Here is a 20,592-nt window from a genome sequence, read left to right on the forward strand (position 1 = left end):
AATCTGTCTCTCTTGGGCACCAGAAAGTAGCAGGAATAGAAACCACGACTTACTTCTGATGCCAACACCCTCTCTATGGCTCATTTTGCCAAGAAGCTGTCACTTCCTGGTAGAGTAAGGAGATATGGTCCACCATCAGCCTGTCCCAAGTGGCTGGCATGGGTGGACAGATAGTCATGAAGGAGAGAGAGAAGAACCTTCAGACAATCTGGGGAACCCAGTGGTCTGATGTTATCAACCTCCAGTAGTGCAGGTGAGGGCGTATCCTGCCTACCACTGGGTGCCCATAATGGTGAGAGGGCAAAATAAAGAGGCTAGGACGCTGCAGTTGGCGGAGAGAGGGTGGTGGACTGGACTGACCTTTGGCTACCTGATCCGCTAGGTCAGTGGGTGCTGCGTCCTTGGCCACACAGGGGCTGGGAAACTTGTGTGACGTGGTGACTGGGCCGACAGCATCAGGTGGAAGCCCCTTTGGTCGCAATGAAAGGAGCGTAAGGTGGACAGGGGTTGTTGAGGAGCCATAGAAAAGCCTAAGGTACTGGCCATAGCTCTCCTGTCATTGAAGTGTTATAGCACTGAGTAGCTTGTCTAAAGAGACAAAAGCAGTCAAAGGACATGACATGTTCATGAGCGATTCCTGGACAATCTCCAAAAAGCCAGTGGTTCTTAACCAAACTTGACGCCTAAGGGCCACCGAAGTTGAAAACGCTCTGCCTAGTGAGTCGGTTGCGTACAGCCCACAGCGAATGGCGAATGTAGAATGTGTCCCTCCCGTCAGCAACAGCTTTGATGAGTATAGCTGGGGTTTCCTCGAGACCATAGGCAGCACCTGCGCTACCAAGTCCCATAGCGAATGGGAGTATCGGCCTAAAAGGCACATGGTGTTCACCGACCACAGTGCCAGGCGCCAGGCTGGCAGAAGAAAACATCTTCTTTCCCAAGGCATCCAGCCTTTCGGATTCCCTGCCCAGTGGGGTCGGAGGGAATACACCAGGATTTACTCTGGAAGTGGAGACTTCGACCAATAAGCTCTGTGGAGCCGGAAGTTGGGGCCCCATGGGGTGGGGTGATGGTGGTGGGAAATCTTCCTATTCAGAGGAGCCCCAGTGCAGGGCTTAGACTAGGCACCAAGAAGGATATCCATGAGGGCTTCATTAAATAGACCCGGTACCGGTTCTTCTCTGGCAACGTACCCAGGATGTGGAACACATTCCTGATCGATCTCAGATGCAACCCCCTCCTTCTCTTGTTTAAAAAAGGACCTGAAACTCTTTCTGGTCAACCAATACTTTACCGACCAAGGCAACGTTTCAAGCATCAATAACCTCGTAGACTCCCCGTTCACTTTGACCTTCAAGGATGGTCGTTTTCTGACTGTGTCAGCTACCTGAGTCCTTCTCCCCTCACTGGACACATAAGTATTATGTCTTTGCTTTTGTCTTTATGCATCCTCATGTACAATGATGTTATGCAATTATTTTTCTTTGTGTATGTAAAGCGCTCTGATACCCACGGGTCTAGCCAGCGCTATATAAAACTTTATAAATAAATAGGAGAAGCGGTTCAGAAGGATTGAGCAAATGAGGCTCTCTCCTCCTTAGTCATGGTGGGTGGAGAGACCAAGCCAGTATCTGGGGAGATGTCTAGTCCACTGGCATATGCCACATTCTCACACCAGGTGTCCTCTGTGAGATCTAGGGGCTGGTTTTCTTCAGGTTCCAGAGGCCACTCCCATTCATCTATGATGATAAACAAAGGTGCCCCACTATATATTAATACTTAAAGGTCTGAGGAGAGGGGGAAAATTATGGTATGAAGGAAAACACACCGACTAGAAGTGTATTACTTTTCATATGCCTATCAAGTGCTGTTGATTCTGTGACCCAAATAAAATTGTGCTACATATACAGTATTTTCTTTTACACAAAACCAAGTTTATTATCTTTTTTCAAACTATTTCATGTTTTTTATTCTCAAACAACAAGTATCTTTAAAGAGTCTTCAAGTACATTTTAACAATTCTTTCCATGCACTGTGACATAACCATTGTATCACAAATGAATATGTTTTTGTCATTTATATATAAAAATTAACATGCAAAAATCCAGAAAACTCCCCCACATAGCTAATTTACTCACTCTTACATGCATCCAAATCAGACACTACGATACTCAACATTCATACAATATCCCAGCATAATGCACATACATCAGACAAACAACAGAAAAACCGATTGAATTTTTATCCATTGAGGTGTTGTGATACTTTTCCAAAAACGGTCAACGCAAGTTTTGGTGTCGGTATAAGAATCGACCAACCACATTCTTCAGGACCACATAACAATGCAATAGCTTTCAAAGGTTGTAATGTGGGGGAAATCTATGGGAAACAAATGACGAGGGGAAATCAGAACCATACTACTAAATGTAAGATCCTATAAGAGACAATCATTTCAAGTTCACATGTATATGACTGATACTTAGGATTGAAAGAATTTTTGTGTACATGGACAAGACACACCGCCATAAGGTCCAATATTTTGCCAGATAGCCCACTGCATGCTCAAAACACTATTTAGAGTGCATAAAACAATTTCCCCCCAAAAAATGGGGTGGGCAGGAGAGAAAAGAACATACCACAGAAAGAGGATGTGAGAAGAAAACCCAAATCCCCATTGGACATTTCCTCATGCTTACATGCCGCAGTGTCTATGTCACCGCATGTTAGTGCACAGGTGCATATATCCAGATGGAAGCACTTAATAATATTTCAAAAACCCAGCTACTTAATAACAGCAATCCGTCTAAGATGTGTCTAGTTGGTGAGGCATTGCCTCACTACTGCTTTGGCAAGGGTGTCACCCAGAACTGCATCCTGTAAGGGCTGTAAAGCACCTCATTCCTATTACAATAAAAGGACATAAGAGAGAGGCTCCATATCAATGTCAACCTAAATAGACAGAGAATTCTCCCCCCCAGGGAGAAGGGAGACCAGGTAACCCTTAACCTCAAATAAATTCTTTCTTGAGTCAAGATAACATATATGTGAATGTCATGAATCACAGAGTTTAAATCTCTTATGGAGGCTCTTGGTTTTAGTACTGGATGTCCTATTCATCCCCAAGTTCTAGTCCATAGGGATAGGGTATAGGGTCTGGCCTGGAGTGAATGGCTCCAGTCAGTGACGGAGTCAGCCGCTGCCCATCCGGCTCCATGTCGGAGTTGGGGATGAGAATGGAGATTTTGCTGCCAGGGAAATCGGCAGTAGGGTTGACAAATCCACCAGCGAAGACCATTAAGGGCCCCTCGCGAATCCGTGGGGCCTGAAGGCTTTCTAGCCGCAACGGGCCCCACAAATATGTGGTGTATGGCCTCATAAAACTCTCAGAGTTGGGCAGGTGTGGCTCTGGCTTCTGGAAACTCAGGGAGGCACACAGATGGCCCAGGCACAGGCTCAACCGCGGAGCCAGGCCTCAAGTGCCAACACTCTTTCATCTCTTCGGTTGACTTCGATGGATGGGGCTAAGACGATGACCTCTTGGACTTTTTGTTATTTTTATGTTTGTGTGACTTAACTGAACGTTCGGATGACTTCGAGTGCGACGAGCGTTTGGAGTGGCTCCACAACCGATCCCTGGACCTTCTTTTCAACTGAAATCAAGGACTTTGCACGTCGAGCGGCTAGGAGTTTGAGGAAGTGCTCCCTAAAGGCCTTGGGGTGCGTGACACAACAATCAACTGAGGTCTTGGCGTCATGGTCACGTTTGAGGCACCAGAGGCAGATTAGGCATTGGTTTGGCACCGACATTTGCCGGTGACATGTGCCACAGGGTTTTTAAAAATAGCCTTCCTTGCAGACATCCCTGCAACAGGAGAAAATGGCAAAAATTCTTTAACAAAAGGTTGAAAAAAGATCAGTCAAAAAGTGACTGGGGGTAACTTCTACGGATCAGCACTTACTGGCACAGAAAGAAAAGAACTGATGTCAGTTCGCTGGGTCGTGCCTATATAGGAACAGCGGACATCACTTCTGGCACAGACGACAAATATGCCACGAGGGAGCAGAAGGACTCCACCGACCGGTGCGCAGGGGCACTGCTCACGAATACATTTCCACATCCAGTCAAACATCAGGGAATTATTCTAAGGTAAAACAATCTGCGGCTAGATGTCTCTATAAGATAAACATGGTATAGTGACTGTATAGTGGTAAATTAATCTTACTTCTTTTGAAGTGACTGATGTTATTTATGCTTAAAACAAGAGTAGTTCAGGACAAGCTCAAGGTCCAGATGCTGCACCCATGGACTTTTAAAAGAATAACACCGACCTTTGGGCACCAAGTCTAACTATTGTCTTAAAGACTGCAGGGGCTGGTGACTTTTTCTAATTGGTTGCAGTCAGTTATTGTTCGCATTTTCGAAAAGGGAAGTAAATTAGACCCAAAATGCTATCGACCAATTTCACTGCTGAACTCTTCAGTGAGAATGTTTGGGAAGATATTATTAGAAAAACTACAACTATAGGCAGAGGAAAACACGTTTCACTCCAACTTACCATTTGGGTTCAAGAAAGAGCTAGGTAAGGTGAAGCAGTGGCTCAACTGCAATGTACTCATTGGTAAATACACCACAGCCAAGAAAGGGTTCCTATATCTAGGATGCATGGATCCTGTCAGTGCATTTGAAAATGTAAAATATGCAAAAGTGTGAGAAATTATGAGGTAACTAGGAGTGCCAGGTCCAATAAAAATATTATTAAGTTAATTGTATCAAATGCAGCTGCTAATATTTATTATTGTCCTAATGAAGAGTGTACAGTGCCTTTCAAGGTGTCCTTGCACCTTTCTTATATAACTTATATAGCATCAGACTTGAAAAGGTTTTATTAGATAATTGTAAAGAAATGCAAAGGATAAGTGTGTGTCTCATCCCTGCTTTAATGTACGCAGATGAGGCTGTATTGATTTGTCAAAACAGCCACTGGTCTACCAAAACTTCTAAATTGGTTTACCTTTTCCATGGATCAATTAGACAAAGTCTAATTTAAGGAAATATTTTACAATGATGATTTTCAAATTAGCAGCATGACCACATTTACATATTTAGGTTGCAAATTGACACTGTCTGCAATTGGGTGTAATTGAGAAACATTAGAAATAAGCAGCTTAATAAATGATTAGACAGTGTCTTTAGATTTGCCTCTTAATTTGGGTCTAAGCCCAAAAAACAGAGGTGTACTATGTATAGAAGCAAATGTTTTCTTCTGTCAGTAATGGCACAAAAGCCTCTCGGGCTGTATTCACTGTGCTTCCACCCAGTCCAATAAAAAACATTTTTTTATAACAAACTTCATTGAATTTCTGGCCAGGGTGAACACAGCATTTAACAGAATATGATGTATAGTCTCCACGTGGGGCGGAACATCTCGTACGTCAGTCACAGTACACATGAAGAATTACCACAAGTACAGTTCCATAGGCAATTAAGCAGGTTGATCCAGCTACTTTCCCCTCACCCACCCATGTTTCTGGGGGCAACTGCAGGCTTAAAAAACCACGCACTCCTGCTGCGCACACCAGTCTATGCCCCAGCTCCACTTCAACAGAGTAGGAGGCCAGGGGCACAGCCATCGAGCCGCGATGTCTCGTTTCGCCACCAGGAGAGCTGTGCTCAAGAATGCCCTTGCGGCCCTCGTACCCCCAAATCCCTCGAACACCCCAAGGAGAATCAACAGGGGGAACTCCCCATCCCAGCAACTCCAACAGTTCACGGGTCACCTTGGTCTGGTACTCAAGTATCACCACACACAACCATACCATGTGGTAAGAATCTGCTGGGTCGACTCCGCATGAAGGGCATGCTCGGGTGGGGCGCAAGCCCGCCAAGCATAACCAAATTGGGATATAAAAAAGGTCAATAGGACTGAAAAAGCCATAATCTGGAGGAGGTGCTAAGTTCACATGGGGTCATTAGGGAGTCTCGCCAGTCTTCGTCCTCCACAGGTCCCACCCAGCTCTTCCAATGGACTCCGAGATGGTCGAATGAACCAGTGGAGTGTGTAGGTGTGCAGTAGATCTAAGATATTCCGGGATGGGCCTGGAGAGCGTGTCTGAGTTGGAGGTAGTTGTAAAATTGGGTATGTGTAAGGTTATAAGTCTGTTGAAGGTCTTGGAAGGAGTCCATGTGCGTCCCTAACCATACATCCTCAAGTAGTGTGATACCAATGAGATCCCAGGAGTTGAAGCCGGGGATCAAGGCTACTTCGTTTAACCATGTGCCGTGACAGAGTTGTGTCTGTTGCGGGAGACTCGCTTCCCATTGTACACTGCAGAGAGCCGTACGCCATGTGAGGAACACCACCCGGGAGAGAAAGAGATTGGGGACCCATACAGCATAGCCTGTAGTTGACAGAAACCCATCAGTGAGGGTTTCAAGCAATAGGCGGGGTCAGACCATCCGCTATGGAACCAATCATAGAGGACAAGGAGGTGGAAAGACAAATAGTAGAGGTGGAGACTAATCATCCCGAGGCCACCATCGTAGTCCCCATTGACAGTGTGCAAAGGCTATGCGTGTCCGGGAACCCCACCACCAAAATGTCTTAATGGTGCTGTTAAGAGCAGGGAACCACCTCTGAGGCAAGCGGAGCAGTAGGTTCTGAAAAACAGAGAAAGCACAGGAAGGTCATCATCTTAAAGACGGCACTATGCCCCAGGACGTTGAGGGAGAGTGCCCACCGCTTGATAAGGTCCGGCTCGGCTTTTTGGCCAGAGGTTGGAGGTTGAAGGACCAAGTTAGCTGCAGGTGTAGAGAGACCCATATGGCCAAGTATTTAAAACTAAACCGGCGAATAGGGATGTTTGTCTGCCAGTCGAAGTAATCTCTGTACAGCACCAGGGGAACCAGTAATGACTTAGAGGGGTTTATTCATAGGCCGGATGCTCTTTCGAAGCATTCCAGCAACTGGAGGCATCGGGCCCGTTATCAGCTGGGCGCGCAAGATAGAGCAGTACACCATCTGCACGAGTCAGTCCACTGCATCATAAGCCTTCTCAAAGTCAATAAAAATCAAGGCTAGATATGATGGCAGCCGATGACGGTGGGCCAACGTCACGTGCAGCTGACGGATACAGTGTCCCCTGCTCTGTGACGGCATAAAACTGCACTGGCCTGGTTGTACCTTCTCATTAAAGACGTTTTTGAGCCTATTAGGCAATGCGGAAGCGAAAATTTTAACCTCGCAGTGAAGAAGGGTTATCAGCCTGTAGGCTGCACACAACGTGGATGGAGGTTGCGTCCTGGGTATTACTACTATGGTGGTCGAGGCCAGCTCCAACGGGAAGAACCCGGTGTGGCAGACCTCCTTATATAATGACAGAAGGTAAGGGATGAGGGTTTCCCTGAACATAGTAAAATATTCCATAGGAAAGTCCTCCAGGCCTGGGGTTTTATCCGGTGTCATACTAGACAATGCCTCTCCAATCCTCTCCGCCACAATGGATTAATCTAGCAGGCGGGCGTCAGATGAGGACAGTCTGGGAAGGGGGTCCGAATTAAGGAAGGATCCAGACACAGCTGCTTTCGTGTCTACTGGTCTTGCATACAGTGTGTGGTAATAGTGTCCAAAAGCTTGGGCTATCCCAGCGAGGATCTGCTGGGGATGGCCAGAGCTATCCAACATCTTGGAGACCTACCAATAGAGCAATTTGCCATTTTTGTCCCCCAAGCCGTAAATCTGAGGCGTTGTGGTCCACCAGAGGTGCTTGGCCACCTCTAGAAAATGCAGCGGAATGTCCTCGTGGTCGAGACCTAACTGTCTTGCGGCATCTACCTGAGGAGTAGACTTCAACTGTCGCTCCAGACTAAGTGCCTGGGCCTCCAATGGAGTGACAAGAGCAGAGTGGTAGCATTCGTGGGCTTTGACATAGCTCCTAGCAGAGTCCGAAAGGGTTGCCTTACTTGCAGCCCATAAGCTTTTTGTATGTGTAACTGAGCCCTAGTTATGATGGGAATAATGCCAGAGCTTGGACCTAAGAAAGTGGACACATTTCTTGTCGAGGAGGAATCCCGTGTTTAAATGCCACATGGGACACTGTTCCAGAGGCAGGTGCACAAGGTGGAGGAGCACAGGGGAATGGTCTGATATTCCGCGGGACAAAATCTGGACCTAAGTCAACAACTGGCAATCAGTGCTGGTAGAAAGACGAGATCTATCCGAGAGTGGGCGCGGTGAGCCACTGATGTATGTGTGAATTCCCACTGCCGGGGTTGCCAGGATCTCCTCGAGGAGGTTCTGGTGCTATCCAAGTCACGTTCAAGCACCACGTTGAAATCGCCCCTATGGAAGGCATGAGCGAAGGCGTGAGAGGTCTCCAAGGCCAGAGGGCCAAGAAGCGGGAGGCACATAAATGCATACCCGTTAGACCGCCCGTCCCTCCAATAGGCCTTCCAGGGCAACAAAACATCCCTGCAGATAGCGCGTAACTACCAGGGGGAAAGAGAGGCGCAGGAGGGCAGCAACTCTCCTAGCTCCCCGCGAGTACCCAGTGTGGAAGATTCTATCATAGATACGTGCTAAGAAGGGACATCACCCCCCAAGGAGATGGGTATTTTGCAGCAACAGAACCTCAGGACGATGCCGCTGAGCAAAGGTGAAAAACGCTGCTCGCTTCACCTGGTCCAGTAGACCGTTGATATTCCATAACAAAACCTGAAAGGTCATACATAAGGGAGGTGGAGATTAGTGTGCGGTACGGACTGGGAGCCCTTCGGTCCGACGGATCAATGAGGGTTATACTAGTGGTGAATTGCGGGAGATTGCCACCCCAGGACTGTTTTCAGGAGTAAAACAAGTGTGCCTGCCGAAACCTAAGAAGGAAGAAAAAGGGTTAACAAATATATCGATCAATAGCGTGCAAATAAAACCCAATCTCCCAACTACCTCCTCTCCCCACGCTTCTACCCTAGAAGTATCTGATGCCCTATATGAAACCCTTTTGGAAAAAACTGAGAAACTCTATCTCATGAGCATCATAAGAGGAAAGAGACAAGAGGGAAAAACTAAAAAAAACATTGTTACAGGAGAAACCATTAAAACAGGACAAGAGCCGCAATCACACAAGCAGGTAGGAGACCCCTGAGTATAAAGGAAGTCCAGGAGCGAAAATTATAGATAGGTAAAACATGGTCAAACAGTGGATAAAACAGCATCAACAACTAGAATTAATGCAAGCAGTAGAGTCATGCTTTATCCAATTGTGGAGCTGTGGAGCTGTGAGTGGAATGTGCAGCCAGTGGATGTCAACACCGATCAGATGGTGGGGCTGCGGGACAAGTCAGTGTCTGTGTGGAGAGTGACTGGATTAGGGAGTGCAGCAATTTGGCCATCAGCCCCTCCTTTACCATCTTCCGCCTCAGAGGCAAGGTTTGAAGCCTGTCTGGAGGGTGGGAGTGACGCTCTCGGGGTGACCCCGTGGGCGTGAGAGACTGATCAGCTCTATGGTCCCTCCGTGATTAGGTGTGGCGTCTAAGTGGCTTTGGCAGTACCTTATCAGGTGCCCTCCGGCATCTTCTGTGAGTCCGGGGTATCAAAGGAGTGGGACTTATTGAGATGGAGGACGCAGAGCCGTGCAGGTAATAGCAAGAGGTACTGAAGCCCAATGCCCGAAGCTTTTGTTTAACTACCGCACGTTGTTGGACCCCACAAATGTAGTCTGGGCAAAGAAGAACTTTGGCTTCTCCGCACCAGAGGTTGGGATGCTGCCAAGTCTTGCTAAGAAGGGCGTCTCTGTCCTTGTAATTAAGAATGCGAGCTGGACCCTGGGCCCTGACCCCCGGCAGCAGCCTGGGGGTCAGGGTCCAGTGCGCATGTTCAATGGTGAACCATGCTGGAATCCTGGCCTTGATCCAGGGCTCCACATAATCCACAATCTGCTTTGTGTTGGCCCCTTCTGTCCGCTCTGGGACAACAATGAAGCGGACACTGTTGCGCCAAGAGCGGTTCTACTCATCTTAAGCGCGCCTGTGAAGTTCTGCCGTTAAAGTGAGCAAAGTGGAGACCTGGCCTTTAAGGGTCGAGATGTTGTCTTTGGCTGAGGAAATCCATGATTCAGTCGCAGGATGCAGTAGAGTTGTGCAGGGCGTCTTGACGATAGAAGGGCCTCTGCTGCCCCAGATACCTTCTTCGGATCTCCCCTGACCCACGTCTCAATCCGGTACACCATCCTCAGTGGTGGGGCCTCCACAGATGGCCCCTCGTGGCAGTGTAGTGGGGTTCCCCACCAGTCCCAGGATCCGCACGGGGCCGCTCAGCAGTGTCTATACAGGTGTGTTGACACCCGGGCACAAGGCCGTGAGTGGGCAACTCCCCTGCACCCGAGGGAGATGTCAAGCAAGCGGCGGGGCAGCGAGGACCTCACTTCAAGGCCAGTGCCGAAATCAGGGCAAAGCTGCGCCAGCAGCGGCCTGGAATGTTTCGCCGGCCGTCAGTCCCCTATGATCCCAGGAGCTCCTTGTGGGTCCTCTCCAGTGCGAGTGAATGAATGAAAGAATGAATAGGGAATTTATATTGCGCAGACTTAGCCCCAGGGCATCAAGGCGCAGAGAACAAACAAAACATACAGTCTCAGAGAATCGAATGCAAAACCCTAGTAGGCCTGAGAAAAAAGCCAGTCACAGCCAACTATGCTGACCACAGCAGTGGGAGCCTCCCCGGGTGGTTCTAAGTAGAACGAGGTCAGGGAATCCCGTGGGCCACAGTGTAACGCTCCTCGCAGCGGCGAGGGCCCGTCTCGGGATACATGGCTCTGCCAGCTTCCAGGCAATGGTGTTGAAATACGGACTCCCTGATGTGTCGTGAATCGGTGGATGTCGGCTACAGGTCGAGGCGTACGACAGATAAAAGGGTTTGTGGAGGAGCAGCGCTAAAGTGCAACCGCCATGTTGGCCACGCCCCAACAGTCAATTTTCAAGGGGACTTCCATAGAGCACTTCTTCATACATTTTGCATAAATAATCAGGTATGGTTTATGTTGAAGAAATCCTAGCCTGTGGCATTTAATATGGATTAAATCTCAGGTATTATTTACCAGAGCACATGTTAAATATTGTCCATCTTTAGACAAGGCCCTCGATATTCCTTGGCTGAAGTATATCAAAATTTGGGCTCTCATAAAATAAAGGTTACAGGCCAGCATGTTATGAAACTCATGTAATAAGTAAATGAATCAATACATCCATAACATGGCATTAAAGAATAAAACTAAGAACAGCAAAACGTAGTGAATTATCAAAATTGTGACCAATGCTCTGGCTGACTTATCACTCTTTTGCTTTATTCTACAAGTCAACCCCCACTCACCACATAATACCTGTCTGTTAATATGATTGGGTTATCCAGTGTCTCAGCAGGAACGTTATGATTCTCCATTAGTCGTTTAAACAGCAAAGCTTCTTCCACTCTGTATGGATTTAGCAACATTATCTTTTTTTCAGAAGTAATGATCCATGCACCAGGAGAGCTCAGTTTATTGACAAGGGCAAGCTCCTCTCCACTCGATTCACACTTTTCTGATAGTTTCTGAAGACGTTGTTTTAGGGAACTCAAAGTAAACGGTACTGAGACAATTTTCACTGGGTATGCTTTTGGTTTCCTTTCTTTCTGGGACTGAAAAAGTGTGTCAAGTATTTGCTGGTTTGACATAGGTCCATTCGCTCTAGGCTTTTGTGCACAAGCCAATCGCAGTTTTTTTTCTGTTGGTTTTGGAGTTCGCTGCATACACTCTTCTGCTGCTTTCTTTGTCTGGTTAGTGTATCTCTCCAGGTCCTCAGCTGCTCTTTCTTCATACCTAAGAGATAAAGCAATAGTGAATGGTCAACCTCAGATAATAGTCAAAGTCCTTTATTGCTTAATTAATTAAAATCATTTGCAATTAATGTTAAGAAAAATCAATTATATACGAGGGCTTAAAGTTTTGATCAATTTCTTTATAGACTCCATAAAATTGCCAATTCATAAGCAAGATCGATACTCAAATCATATCATTAATGTCCAAAAGAGCTAGGACTGTACAAACTATGCACAAAGTACACGATGTCTTTAATACAGGATGAATAGAGTTAAAATTTGAGTAGCCTCCCAGTGGACTATAAGTGCAGATGATATCTGGGAGAAAATATTTACTAAGAGCCATATGATCTAAATAAACATAACAGCTTTGCAGGACAGAGTTAAAGTCTATGGTGCATCACAGTGATGCTTGGGGTGTTAGTCCAATTTATCAAAGTCTTTAAAAGCTACTAGCAACAGGGAAATATACTTGCTAAATTTTGCGAGGTAGCATGGCTCCACTATGTTAAAAAACAAGTTTATGGCCTCATTGCAAGTTCGTATCCTGTTTTCAAAGAACAAAGGTTTTAGCTAGGCACAACGAGCAATCAAAAGGACAGGACAGCAGCCGAGCAGGTAGTTAAAAGTTTCCATTAGATTTCCACATAGTCTGCACTAGGTGATCAAGGAAAGGGAGTGCCATATAGGGTTCAGCTCTTTGGTTTGTATGCACATCAAACTTGCAGCCATGATTTGTTGTAGGCATGTCCTTACTACTGCGTGCCAGAGATATGGCTGGCGGTCTCCGTTGTGACAAGAGGACAGTATCATATGAGACGGCCACTACAGTGCATGCCGGCGAGCTCTTGGTTTTTAGTTTTGACAGATCGGTGTTTATTGCCTGTACTTTTATATGTTGTTTAAGAATTTTTTTAAAGGTCAAACGTGACAAAAGTCACATAAAGACAACATTTGGCACAGACATGTCTATGAAGTGTACTCGCTGCTTTGGTTAAGTAGTTCGACCATTGCTTTGGCTTTGTGGTAAAAATCTGTTAAAGATTAATTTCAGGGTGTTCGGCAGAGCATTAATGATCCTGTAGTGGTATTTTAAGAATGCTCCCATGTTAGACCAACTTTGTGCCTCAAGGCCAAATTCTAATCTTATTAAATAACCTCTTGTATAGGTCGGGAGACAAAAAATTCTCTTGTAGGCTTGGAGTTGAAATTTGTCGAGTAATTTTGTGAAGATTTCCAGGAATGCCTCCTGGCCCAAGGTGAGTGCTGGCAAGAGAGAGGTCTGAAGGACCCGTCGAATGGGTGTTTGTAGAAGGGCTCTCTAAGGCTGTGTTAAGCTGACTTTGTCTTGTAATGATCAGCGCTGACAAAGTTTCCAGGTGTCCCAGGTGGGTTTTAGGTCCACCCTTTGCTGACAGTCACACGCCCAGATGGTTATAGACATTTGACCTTTGGCTGGTCAGTGGACCCAGGCTCCAGGAGGCACTTCCTTTCTTATTACTTTGTCCGAATATGACCATTTTGCCTTTGACTTGTTAACTGTCTGTTTATTTACTTCATGGTATTTGTGGTGGGCTTTTTGAATCCCAGTTCACGAGTGGTCCATTAGCACAATGTCGTCTGCATATTGCAATAATGTTATCTTTGAAGACCCAATTTTAGGAGCGATCAGGTTTGCATGTTTTAGAGCTAAAAACAAGTCTGCTGTATACAAGTTGAATAATATGTTTATCATTGGTTGGTCAACCTCAGCTAAATTATCAATGCAATATTTTGATACAGTGGCAAACGAAAGTCAAAGGATTCCTTGTTCAAAGCATTTCCACCAATGTAGTTGCAGCCTTAGCCTGTACTCTGTAACCCACTGTCAGAGGTAAGTGGTTTCAGGTAGTTAGCAATGTGATGCCACAGGTCAGAATATTTAAAAGGTAACAGCTCATCACCCCCACTCTGAGAACCCATCTCCACTCCAGTCACTTATTGCCTGTAAACTTGCCTTGGACTCTGAACCCTGCTCTGGTGCATTTTAGCTAGGTTTGCGCTACACACATGCCACATACATACAATACATAAAAGTTTTATTTTTACCCAATATATCACAGAATTTCTTCCTGAAATTTATGAGGTGTTTGGGGCGGTAAACATTGGTTACCAAGCAAGCGGTACAATGCATGCCATTATAACGCGGTCGTTACAACGAGTGCGTTGTTACATCACATACCATTACAACGCAAGTCAGAACAACCATTTGCTCTAGGAGGCAGAATGTGCTGAATTTAAAATCCAACATCTTCCCTACTGTTACACAGACTGGTGTTGGAATAGTAAATTATACTATTCCAAAATCCAGCACCCCCCCTACAGCAAGTTGTTGTTCTGACTTTCGTTATAATGGCATGTGTTGTAAGCGCATGCAAACTAACACAGCATATTCATTTGTGGCGCCAGAGAGTTAGGCTTCAAGATGGCCGCACATTAGTGGGGCTCTGCTGGCTGAGTGAACTATCCGTTCAACATCCATCCGCTAGTGACTTCATCCTTTACACATGAACGCCGTAGCATGCTTCATAACGACCGAGACTCAGTGGCCATGGTGGGCATGCTACGCCACTGGCGAAGGCCCTGTGAACACAAACATCTGAGTGGTACCTAGGGCCAGAGGGGAGTTGGAGAGAGATCCTGGACCTGGGTATAGACCGGACCCGACATCATCGTACCGAAGCTGTAAGGTGAGTTGCCGGGGAAGGAGTGTGCCGAGTGCCTGGCCCAGGCCTGACTGTAAGTGGCCGAGTTGGACTGGGACCTGATCGGGGCATTACAAGTTGAGCGGGCTCGGCGCAAGAGACCGTTAACCCTGTGTGTTTAGTCCAATACATTTAACTACCTAGGACAATTCAGACTGGCAGGCAGATGGTTAGGAGACTGCACATCCGCCTGGGTGACCCTGGGAGAGTAGTGTCATCATGGGGCTGAGCGCATCTCGATGTCGGTCTCCATGCTTGAGAGAGGCGGCTACCGTTGCCAGTGTCTGCGAGTTTTGGGTTGCGGCTGTGGTGTGCCGAGGTGAGGGGGCACAATATAGGGAATACTCCGGTATGTGACTATGTGAAGGAAACTGTGGTACAAAAAGGGGTACAAAGTTCCTCAGTGATAATGAGTTCGAAGAGAAAGAGCATGTAGGGACGGTGTGGTCAAGAAAGGCTAGGGGTGTGTGAAATAAGGAGAGGGAATTCTCCTTGTTGGAACTAGGGCTCTCACACACCTAGCAAGCTAGGTGTCATGCTTCATCAGTTGAGCCTGCCCCTCGCCAGGTCGGCGCTGCAATACTTGGTGGGCACCCAGACCCGGGACTCTTTGTCGGGGATCTTTTGTTAATGCCGGTGGGTGCAGTGGGAATGAGAGGCCAAGTGTGCGTGTAGATGAGAGAAGAAAATATAAGTGAATTAAAATAGGTCAGTTAGTCCTAATCAGGTATTTTATTCCAAAGGTAAACTGCCTAATTAAAAAGTGGAGAGGGGCTGCCAACTAGTAGTAAGGTGTCTAGTAGTGTGTGCCCTAGTCTCGGGAGATCTACATGTTTCGTGTGGCGAATGTCAAATTAGTCCGGACACTTCATCAGGATCAGTGCTAAAACTATCTACACCAAGGTAAATGAAATCTACCTACCCTGTATGTTCATGATGGACCTAAAAGAAGGATATATAAGGACATAAGAACATGCATGAGTATAGCAGTAGAGGGGAATCTTAAGAACTAGCCAATGGACTAATCACTGTCCAATGGTACTTGCAGCACAGTTGCAATCATCGTGTGCAATGTAATTAAAATGACCACAGTATCTGTGACATGCTCTAAAATGTGAAAAACTGTATTCAGTCTTGCTGAATTCAAAGGAGGGGGAGGACTCCACTAGAGTGCTTGTATGTGAACGCCCATCGATATACAGTGTATAAAGAGCAGTATTCAAGTATTCAATGGGTCACACCAAGATAGACATAGAAAATAAAAACGGGTTGATTAAACAGAACACATCAGGTAAATAACTCACCAATACTGTTAGCTAAGTATGCTGGCAGCAGTCGTCGGCGGTTATGTGGACACCAATTGGGTCCTAGTAAAGAAGGGGAGGAATGTTGAAGTCACAAGGAACTCCCGGTTAGCCTAGTAAATGAAGGCGTGTGGTTCATAAGGAAAACGTATTAGGAGGTAACCTTCAGATGCAGGCTGTAAGCTGGTATCTGTGTTAAATGGGCCACCCCGGCAGCCGGTTTAGGTGGGAGGGGAGCCAGCGTCGGAACGGTACCCCGAGCGTGACGCCCCCAGCGAGCTGGTGCGTTAAGCCTCGGTATCACGAAACTGGAGCGGTCCTGCAAGCACCTTCCCCATGCAGAGAGAGGGCACGTCTCCCGGCAGTTTGCCAGAAGCGAACCGCATCTAGGAACAATCTCCAAGTATTAAGTGATCGAGTGTACTCACCAGGCGTCTTGGACACTCAAAACCGTGGACCTACCCTGCTGCCGACACCGGGATGGTAAAGGTGTACCAGGGGAGTGTCCTGAAGTAATCGCTTGGTGGATCACATGGTGTCTGAGTGTCGAAATAGAGGTTGTACCACTCGCTGCTTGGTGTAGTCTCACTACGGCGGCCATCTTATAACAGGTTTCTGGGACTATGAGTGGCTATATCGATGAATAGATACAGTGATGTGGGGAAATACTGGCACTCCAGTACCACGTTCTCAAGGTCGAACAAGGGCTGTGTAAATTAGTGTGCAATAGGCAAGAAATGTAATGGAACAGATCCGCATTTTATCGTGAGAATCATATTGGCGGCCATCTAGTAACGTGTTCTTTAGACATAGAGAGCAGTAATACCAAATCAACCTGGCTGAACTACGTGAGATGGAGGAGAGGTGGGCACTCCAATATGTACCACGGTTTGGAAACAGGGCCTCCATGTAATATAGAAACAGCCCATACTGTCATGAGTCCAAATTGTGTATATAATACTGGGTTCCAGGTGGAGGTGGGGTGGGGTTTCCTCGCAACGACCCCCATGGTATGTCATCATTGAGGCCACTGATATGTGCTGACAATCTATGCACCCATCGCTGTTCGGCTCTGAAGAGTGCCGCCTTGTTAGCAGCGGAGAAGGCTTCCAGTACAGTCCACGAGAAATTGTCTGGGTTGTGGTGTGTATCTTTGTAGTGAGTGTAGAATTTGGTAGTGGTCCTCTGGCAACGGATGTTGCTCCGGTGCTCAGCGATCCTAGTCTTGATGGGCCGCAATGTCATACCCACATACCGCATCTCGCACGGGCAGGTGAGCATGTAAATGCATTGTTTAGTGTTGCAATTGGTATGTCTTTTTTGTGTCCATTTTAAATTAGGTAGTAGTCTCAGCTCCTTAGTAGCGGTGGTTAATGGGCATGCGACACATGAACCACAGGGGTAGTGTCCAGTCACTGCTGGTAATCCCCATAGGGTTCTTTGGGTATTCATGTCGGGTTTTCTTGGTCTTGTAAGAACCAGCGAATCTTTGAGATTGCGAGTCCTTTTGTACGCGAATCTGGGTTTAGGGAGATTTAACTCCCCTGTGTTTAGGATCTGCCAGTGTTTGAGGATTGTCTTTTTAATTCCGTTGGAATCTGGTGTGAAAGACGTCACACAAGTCATGCAATCAGTAAGTGGTTTGACACAGGCTTCCAGTAATGCCTCCCTCGGTTATTCATGGCTCTTTTGAGTTAGTTTCTAATATGTTTTTCTGGGTACCCTCTAACTTTGAGGTTGGCTGCTAAGGTGGTAGCCTCTGCCTTGTAGTCAGAAAGATTCATGCATTTACGACTGATCCTCAAAAATTGACCGAAGGGTAAGTTGTCCCGCAAAGCTTTGGGGTGGTGGCTGGAGTAGAGGAGCAAACTACTGCGGTCGGTTGGTTTTTTGTACAGGGATGTTATTAGGCCTCCTGTAGTGCGTGTGATATTCACGTCTAAGAATGGGATGGTGGTGTCTGCGATAGTATGGGTGAAATTGAGGTATTCATTCAGTCCATTGATCCATCCTACAAACTGTTCGCAGTCAGCTCTAGTACCATGCCAAAGAATGAGAATATAATCGATAAACCGTTTCCACACTTTCAGGTTATCGAGGTAAGGATTGCTGGCATTCAAGATGTGGTCTTGTTCAAATGCCGCCATGTAGATACAGGCCAGGCTGGGACCAAATGTGCTCCCCATAGATGTACCCTGGCGCTGATGGAACAACTGTTGCTGGAACTCAAAGTTAGGTTCTCTGTCAGCGCCAGGGTAGCACATTCCATTATAAATGAAATGGGGGTTGGTGATGTCCATTCGTGGGTGTTAAGAATCGCTTCAACAGTTGCAAGGGTGGCTCTCTGAGGAATATAGTATAGAGAGCCTCTACGTCAAGTGTAACAAGGAGGTCGATCTCTTGTGGTTCAGGTGTTGCAGGTATTGTTTGTAAGATGTCAGTTGTATCCCTTACAAATGATGGGGTCTCACTCACTAGTGGTTGCAAGAAATGGTCGCAGAAAATTTAGAGGGGTTCCAGAATGGAACCAATCCCGGAGACAATAGGGTGACCAGGAACCAGGGTAGTACCCTTATGAATGTTAGGTAAGGTGTAAAAATAGGGTACCCGCGGTTCCTTGGCAATCAAAAAGTCTGCCTCCTTACGGCTAATTCAGCCGTTGGATTCTGCCTCAAAAACCACCGTGGCGATTTTAGTGGCCAACCGTGGTGTGGGGTCTGTTTGAATGGGAGTATAGTACATCGCGTTGGATAGTTGGCGGCGACATTCAATATGTCTTTATATATCCATCTTTTAGGTCCAGCATGAACATACAGGGTAGGTAGATTTCACTTACCTTGGTGTAGGTAGTTTTAGCACTGATCCTGATGAAGTGTCCTGATTAATTTGACATTCGCGACACGAAACATGTTGATCTCCCGAGAGTAGGGCACACACTACTAGACATCTTACTACTAGTTGGCAGCCCCTGTCAACTTTTTAATTAGGCAGTTTACCTTTGGAATAAAATACCTGATTAGGACTAACTGAACTATTTTAATTCACTTACATTTTCTTCTCTCAACTACACGCACACTTGGCCTCTCACCCCCACTGCACCCACCGGCAGGAACAAAAGATGCACGACAAGGAGCCCCGGTTCTGGGTGCCCGCCAGATATTGCAGCGCCAAACTGGCGAGGGGCAGGCTCAAATGATGAAGCATGACACCTAGCTTGCTAGGTGTGTGAGAGCCCTAGTTCCAACAAGGAGAATTCCCACTCCTTATTTCACACACCCCTAGCCTTTCCTGACCACACCTCCCCTACATGCTCTTTCTCTTCGAACTCATTATCACTGAGGAACTTTGTACGCCTTTTTGTACAACAGTCCTTCTGGGGCATGTACACTGGACCTCATTAAACTAGCCCCTTGTCCCTTCTTTTGTTGACATATGTGAAGGAAGCGTCATTGCTGTGGTCTCGCACTGGGGGTAATGGTCATGGGAGGCTGGGATCCTACCTGCCCAATTGCATATTACTGTGCAGATCCCACTCTTCAGCCCATGTGCCAGCTGCAGGGTTGACACTGTTGTGTAGCCCCATGGCTATTGAGTGGTGAAAGTGTGTGGAAGCGTGAGGTTGGTCTGCTCATGCCCGTGACACTGTGTGTGCTGGGGTAGAGGCGGGACCCGGGGACAGTGATCCCTGCACCCTACCGCACGGAGCACATAGCTGGAGTGACATAATACATATGACCACACCGGCAACAATGACAACATGGGTAACCAGGACCAACAGCAGTTCCAACACCAGTTCAAAATAAAAAAGGCATCCAAAACAACGCAGAATGAGCAGTGCTCGCCACCACCCAATGGAGACACAGACACTTCTATGGAGGACATTAAACATATTCAAGCAGACATGAAGCATAGTCTCAGCACAATCGATTCCAAAATAGACACTCTGACAATCCATCTAGATCACATGAAAGAGCGGATAGATAAGCATGATACCCGTCTGAGGCAATTGGAAAGCTGAGTTTCAGATATTGAAGGCAAAATCAACTCGCAGAATGAAAAACAGTTACAAATGGAAAAAGTGCTAGCAGTGATAAAAGTGAAGGGTGAGATTTTAGAGGCGTCATTCCACCATAAAAACATATAGATTGTGGGCACTCTAGAGACTACGTTAAGGCCAAAGGTTGAGGATTATGTGGAAAATATGCTCAGCACCATCTTCGGCGGGCCCTTACACCTTTGTTCTCTGTGGACTGGTCACATAAATGGCTTGGACGTCCTCCATCAGGGGGCACTGGCTATACCTATTGTAGTGCACCTACTAAATTAGAAGTATCGTTCAATGGGATCAAAAAAAGAGCACCGCTCTGTCCGTCGTTGCCTCTGGTGTGTACTGAAAGGACGGGGGAGGCCTTTCGGACTTTTTGTAAATTGCTGTTCTCTCTCCCTACAACTCTATTTTCATCACTATGCACGTTGTTTTGTTTGCACTGCACGTTACTCCCATGTGGTCATGATCTAAGAAACGTACAACTTGTTCTTTTCTCCTTTGAGGCTCTTGTTTTGATCCCATTGAGCGAATCTCCCCTTGTTTGGAAGTTAGTCTCTATGATCAAGAGACAAATCATCCATATGGGTGGATAATCAAATGATAAGATTGATCACAGTGACAATTGATGGGAATCCAAGCTTCTGCTCAAT

The 20,592-nt window shown here is 46.6% G+C and overlaps 1 protein-coding gene across 6 annotated transcripts in view; it reads right to left on the bottom strand.

The window, feature by feature from the left end:
- PMS1 (PMS1 homolog 1, mismatch repair system component) overlaps positions 1-20,592 on the bottom strand; it is an 851,578-nt gene that overhangs the window by 219,857 nt on the left and 611,129 nt on the right. For 5 of the 6 annotated variants that reach the window (XM_078680380.1, XM_078680384.1, XM_078680379.1 and 2 more), the window contains one exon: positions 11,371-11,847. In XM_078680380.1, coding sequence (XP_078536506.1) covers positions 11,371-11,847 — 477 coding nt within the window. Of the gene's footprint in view, positions 1-11,360; positions 11,848-20,592 lie in introns of all 6 variants that reach the window. The other variant, XR_013608658.1, reaches the window with a different exon arrangement.

This window comes from Lissotriton helveticus, chromosome 3_1 (assembly GCF_964261635.1).
Source record: "Lissotriton helveticus chromosome 3_1, aLisHel1.1, whole genome shotgun sequence".
Classification (NCBI taxonomy): Eukaryota; Metazoa; Chordata; class Amphibia; order Caudata; family Salamandridae; genus Lissotriton; species Lissotriton helveticus.